Consider the following 6,822-nt stretch of genomic DNA (forward strand, 5'->3'; position numbering starts at 1 on the left):
GCTGAAAAACCACACAATATTCTTTCTCACATCTGTTTTGTTAATGAGCCAAGAACGAGGGTCTATTGAGTATCCTAGACAACTGAATCAGAAGTAGGAATGTCTGGTGAATGCTGTTCATCCCAACAAACAGACTAAACAGGTTTGGAAAGGATACTGTTTTTAAATAAATTATCTTTTTAGTTTTACCTTCCTGAAAACAGAGTATTTGCCTTTCCCCCCATCCATCAAGGGAAAAAATCCCATAAATTACTGAAAATCTTAGTTTTAAATATTAAAAGAGAAAATGTTTTGTTAGATGAACAAAATATTTATTTAGTTCATCTTTCAGGTGGACTCTCAAGCATTTTGAGACTAGTGAAACCAACGTGAAAAAAGATGTTTGTGATATGAAGCAACATAGTATTCAAGCAGACTCCAACAGCTTATGACAACTTGGCTTGAATTCTACTCAGAGCTAGGGTTTTTCCATATACAACAGAGAACTCTTCCAGGAAATGTCCCCTTTACAGGGCCCCAGGCATACTATCAGGCCAGGCTTATAGAACCAAACAAATGCAATGTTCTCATTGGAAAACAGAAATTAATATAAATTAATTCTTAATTATCAGTTTACTATATAAAATTCTCCTAAGAGCAAAAGGAAGTAGCATCTAGAAATCGTTTCATTCATTCTAACCACTTTTCTAAATTACTTAACTCATTAAAATTTTTTACACTAATAGATTTATTAATTCAGAATTTGGTTTAAAAATTTAAAGAGGGGTTATATCAGGGTGATGGAATCATGGATAAATTTTAAAGTCTTCATCATGTTAATCAAATTACATTTGAGGGTTATATGTATGTTCTTGTCTTCCTTTGCTTTAAAGTCCTTGTTTAGAAGACAAAAGTTGTTTCTTGCCTCCTTTTCAGTTTTCTCTCAGAATGATCCATCACTGTCAGAGAAATTAAATTCTAAAACAAAAATCAAAATAGGCTTGCACATTTTTATAAGTCCCACTGTCAGTCACGAGCAGCAAATACTAGGAAAAAAGTTATAATGGCCACTCCACATCACCACAAGTTAAGTGACAACCAAGTAGAAAAACCACGTTCAAAGTTCATGCTCTCCAGACAGAACAGCATTTTGACATATTTTTCTTCAAGACAAAAATCGACAAGTGAGAAAACTTATATAATAAAAACATTTCACAAAGTGATTAAAGAAGATTGTTTATTTTAAATACTAAACTGAGAACCTAATGGCATTATACATTTTAGTATTTTGAAACCACTTTTATCCATATCTCATTCAAATCTAATTTCATACATGTAATTTTTGTTCCTTTGGAATTTGTTCTCATATGACTTTTCTTGATTTTTATTATTAAAGAAATGTAGAGCCTTAAAGCAACTATATTCAAACACATTAAGAGTATAACTAAGAAACAGTCTATTCACTTTTGCAAGATTGTATAGGACAACTACCAAACATGTTAAATCAATTTGCATATTATTAATTTAAGGTGAAAATAAACGTTTTTCTTCCATTGGGAGGTAGTACAATTCCTTCTGCCCTACACAGTAGTCTGACTTTATCTAAAAATACAGACTAGAGGGGCTGGCCTGGTGGCACCGTGGTTAGATTCACACGTTCTGCTTTGGTGGCCCAGGGTTCGCTGGTTTCAATCCCAGGTGCAGACCTACGCACTGCTTGTGAAGCCATGCTGTGGGAGCCATCCCATATATAAAGGAGAGGAAGATGGGCATGGATGTTAGCTCAGGGCTAGTCTTCCTCAGCAAAAAAAGAGGAGGATTGGTGGCAGATGTCAGCTGAGGGCTAATCTTCTTCTTCTTCAAAAAAAATACAGACTAGAATAGTATGGTCCTACTTTTTAGGATATCTCTAGATCCTGATAGAAATATCAGGAGAAGTGATATCTCAATGAACATTTCTGCTTCCCCTATTCCCACTTTCTTTGGAACTAACATAACATATACTCTTACTCCAACTAAAAAACAGAGTTTCATCAGAAGTTCCCCTAACTGAGTTACAGGCACAGATGCTGAACTACTGATTACTATTATTTAAAAATCAACTGTGCCGGCCTTTTCAGTTAAATCAAAGTTCACACAGTACTAAATCAGTAGATTGTACAGGACATCGTTAAAAATCACTTAAAATGTTTCATGTGAAAGGGAAGAATAGACAAATATTAACTTTTAGTGAGGAATGACTCACGAAGAAACAATTAAATAGTATTTGTATTCAAAGTCCTCTAATGTAAACAAATTTTTCTATGTATCCACCTAACAACTAGAATTTAAAATACCCTGTCATAAGGTGGTTCTTGAGAATCTCCACACAAAAGAAAAACCTAGGACAGAATTGGAGAATCAAGGTCCAACAGTGACTATTAGAGAACATTTACATCTAAAATTTATAAACCAAAGTATGTATCTGTCAAATTCTTGACTTAAAACTCAGTTTTACATTTTTCCCAATTATGCCTTCAATTTCACGTGCAGCATAACAAGTACATGCAAGTCTCGGGAAGAATAAAAATTTTGTTTTTGTTTCTTTTTTAAAGTTAGTTTGTTTTTGGTGAGGACGGTTGGCCCAGAGCTAACATCTGTTGCCAATCTTCCTCTTTTTTTTTTCCCTCCCCAAAGCCCCAGTACATAGTTGTACATCCCAGCTGTAGGTCATTCTAGTTCTTCTAAGTGGGATGCTGCCCCAGCATAGCTTGATGAGCAGTGTGTAGGTCTGTGCCCAGGATCCAAACTGGCGAACCCCAGGCTGCCAAAGCATAGCAGGTCAACTTAACTGCTCGGTCACATGGTGGACCTGAAAATTTTGTTTTTGATGATGACAATCTTGAGCCAAATTATACTTATCTTTATTATTAGGTTACAGTCAATCATGTATAAACTACACTGAAGACTAAATTTTGCATTTCAAGATGACCAAGCATATGGTTGATAAATCTAACTATAACTCCCCAGATGTGAAGACAATTAAGTGGGTATCTATTTCGGGAATGGCACATGTAGAAAGAAGAGATAAAACTTATCTGTAGCTCAAGAATTCAAAGGAGCATTTACTGAATCATATTTGGCTAGGTGGATCAGTTGGTTAGGTGGTTTGACTTCAGAAGTATTTTTTAAGATGTTGTCCATATATGTGGGCGTAATTTCATATGAAAAACCCAAAGGAAAAAAAGAAGAAAACTAAAAAAATTTTTTGAAATATCTTTAAAAGTTTTAAGATGACTAGCAAAGTGTTTAACTTTCACATTTTGTTTTCCAGGCTTGACAATAGGACAGTTATGTAAAAATCACCTAAAGCCCTGAATTATCACATTTTCTAACTAGTATAGTAGAAAATTAAAAACCTAAGGCAGGACACAGTTTCAGACATACACAAACCAATGATAAAAACTGAGAGTCTAAACCTCTTCACAATCTAGACAAGCTTTCCCTTCTAAAAAGAAATGAAGGCAAAAAATGGGGCATGCAAAAGAGAAATGGTAGAAACTGATTAAAGAAAATTCTATATAACAAAACTTGTTAATAAAGCCCTCTCCCCATCCCTAATCAACAAATCCTTTATCATCATTATGTCACTGGATTCTTTTATGTAAGTTTTTCTTATCTTATATTTAGGTCCCTCCCAAACTGGAAAAATGAGATATGAAATTCACGGATTTGTGATACTATTAGTAACAAGACACCCCCCTCACACACAATATTCTGAAAATTAGTTTATATATTTGTGACGGTCTAGATGGAGCATACTTTCAAATTTAACATACCAAGCATGATCATTCGGAAAGCAAACCGTTATGTAACACCTACTTTATGTCCTTCAATTAATTACTTTAGAACCATAACACTGTGCTTTTTCTTTTTTTAAGATAAGTACTGCCCGTGATGCTATTTTTCTCAAGAGTGTCGTTTTTCCCAAAGAGAGAAAGCAGTTTTCCTAATCGCCAAATTTCCAGGAATATAACAACTGCTTCTCTACAGAATAGGGAACGAAAAAAAAATATTGTCAGCAATTTTAAGATCCACCCCCTCACATAAGCAGTGATCCAGGCTGATATGACATTTCCAAGATCCTCAGGAACTCTACACCACGCTGCCACAAACATCAGAAGAGAACTCGGGGATGGGAGAAATGCCATCTTGCATTTGACGTTGCACTAATACCTATGCCACACTTAATTCTCCTCCGTTATCTCAACTATGTCCACAACCACCTTAAGGGGTAAGTAAGGGAGAGGGCTGGCCGCCCAGTGCCTCTATGGGACACACAACCCGGCTAAAGGACACGCACACCGCTACACCTTCAAGTGGAATAACAAAAGCGATGGCAAACCGTTCTAGACTTCACAAAGAGAGTAACAGCGCCTAGAGAACCCCAAACTTCAATCCTGTAAGCAGTGTGCGCTCCCGCAGCTTCGCCTACTCAGGGCCCCAGGGAACTGCAGCGGGGCCGCGGGGCGGCGGCGGGGCCGGGCGGGGGCGGAGAGGCAAAGCCGCCCGGACGGCGCTCACCTCGCGCACCTGGGCCGGGGCGGAGGGAGCGACGGGGCTCCGGGGACAGCCCCAGCGACCGGGCCGGCAGCTCGGACTCACCTGCGGAGCCGATTTCCATTCATGGAGCTGGGGGGAGTGCTTCCAGTGAGAAGGGCGCCCGCCGCTGGGGGCAAGGAGGCGGCGCAGGGGGCGACGCGGCGCGACAGGCACCGTCAGTCGGCCCCGAGGCGGGGTGGCGACGGCTTCTCCTCAGCAACCGCACTCCGAAAGCTCTCACAAGAAGAGCTGCGGTCGGGAAGCAGCACGCGACTAGGCGAGAGGAAGGAGAAGCGTGAGGCGAGCAAGGAGAGCTCCTTGCGGAACTTGCGTCGCCCGCGGCCGCTTACGCTCCCACCGTCCCTCCACGACTGCGGCGCCGCCGCCGACCTCCCCCGGGGCTGCCCCCGGAAGTCCGCTGGCGTCAGTTCCGCTGCCCCGGCTCTCCAGACGTCTAAGCCTCTCCTCTCCGCCCCAAGCCGTGCGGGCGCGACGTCGGTGCGAGCACGGCCGGCGCGGAAGACGCAGGGGAGGTGTCGGGGAGCCGGCGCCGGGCCTGGGCGGAGCCTGGGCTACGCGCGGCGGGGCGTGGCCGGCCCTCCCGCGGTCCTCCGCTGGGTCGTGCCGGCCGGAGACAACCCGGAGGGGTTGGGCTCTTCGCGCCACCCTAGTGCGGGGCGGTCCCTGCCTGAGGCGACGTCGGGGAGCGCAGCGTAGCTTACCTGGGGAGGAGCCCGCTGGAGTGTGACTGCTGAGGTGCAGGACCCGGCCTTGCAGCTGAAGGCCCAGGCCGAGCGCGTCTTGGGCAGGGCCACCCTCCTCCCCGAGCCCCTCCCGCCACGCCCACTTTGGGCGGTCCCACGAGCCGCTTCCTCAGCTGGCGGTCAACTGACCACCACTCTTGATCCCTCCAAGTCCGTACGGTCGCTCTTTTAGGGAGAAAAATTTGCAATATAGTTTGGGAAAAGATTAAGAAACGGAACATTACATAAATATCAGATCGAATAATTCCCATACTTAAAACTCTTGAATAGCGCCTCGTCACAATGAGAAGACCTAAACTCCTTCCCAGGGCCAAAACGCGGCCTACGGGGCCCCTGCCTTTCTCAAGAGAGGCTCTCCCTCACCGCTGTGCTACAGCTATGCTGGTCTGCTTTCAATTTCCCCAACAGGCAAAGCACTTCTCTCCGACCTGGAGCCTCTGCTTTTGGTTCCCTTGGCCGGTAACCCTCTCTCTCCACCCTCACCCACCACTTCTTTTTATACCTCAACTTAAGACTTATCTCAGGGAGGCCTTTTCCCAACCACCAATCTATGGGGTGGGACACCTCTTACTGTATTACAGTATTTCCTTAATAACCCTTCTCCCAATCTGTAATTTGTTATTGTGTGCCCTTTCCCCACTAGAATGTAAGCTTTACAAGGTTACCAGAGCCAGCATATTAACTGGCAAATATTAACTCCTTAACATTTGTTGCCTTAATGAAAGGTGCTATTACTTGATTCAGGCCGAAGAATGATTCATGATTTTCCCCTATGTCCCTAAGCATCAGTAATGTTGTTTAGACTTCTAAAAAATCAAAATACATTCTTTTTTTTAAAGCTTGGGATAAAGAGGAGAAAAAAATATCCTGTCTTCAGTTCCCCTCAACCACTGTGGGACTCTGGATCAGTCACTTGACCTCTGGGCTTTGGTTTCCTCCTCTGAAAAATGAGAGTGTAACATGTACCTTATACAATTGTTGTGAGATTAGGAAATATACATATAGCACAGAGAAAACCCTCCCTAAATGTTAGTGAATAAAAAAGGTATTTACTATAGTTACTGCATGAAAGCACTTGTTAGATGCACCTACCATATGGTAAAAGATTAATAAATGGATGGGATTCAAACTCACATCTGTCCGACTCCAATTCTACCTTTTTCCTTCCCACCTCTACCCCTTTGAATGAAATTGCCCTCCCCAATTTTAAAATATCAAATTAAATGTCACCAGATGAAACACTGTATCTTAAAATTTCCAATCCCTGACTGTACACAATCCACGTCGGTAGCAGCATCAGACAAGGTAAATACCAACTCTTGTGCAAGGGTCTATCACACCCTCAACTCCCCTGAATCTGGAACTGGTTCCCTAAATGACTGCAGGCTTCTTTGGCTTCTCACAGATAGACATGGTGATGGTGATACACCCTGGAGCTGGGCCACTGTCTTCTTTGTTGGCATTGATGAAGCAGGATTTGGACCTTCAAATTCAGCCT

The 6,822-nt window shown here is 42.7% G+C and overlaps 1 protein-coding gene across 1 annotated transcript in view; it reads right to left on the reverse strand.

Annotated features, from left to right (window-relative positions):
• The window catches only part of LOC124239335 (protein argonaute-3), a 105,233-nt gene extending 100,268 nt beyond the window's left edge, over positions 1 to 4,965 (reverse strand). The window contains exon 1 of the mRNA XM_046661057.1: positions 4,624 to 4,965. Within this exon, the coding sequence (XP_046517013.1) occupies positions 4,624 to 4,642 (19 nt within the window). The 5' untranslated portion in view covers positions 4,643 to 4,965. The remainder of the gene's footprint in view (positions 1 to 4,623) is intronic.
• Positions 4,966 to 6,822: the final 1,857 nt, after the last annotated feature.

Source organism: Equus quagga, chromosome 5 (genome assembly GCF_021613505.1).
Source record: "Equus quagga isolate Etosha38 chromosome 5, UCLA_HA_Equagga_1.0, whole genome shotgun sequence".
NCBI lineage: Eukaryota > Metazoa > Chordata > Mammalia > Perissodactyla > Equidae > Equus > Equus quagga.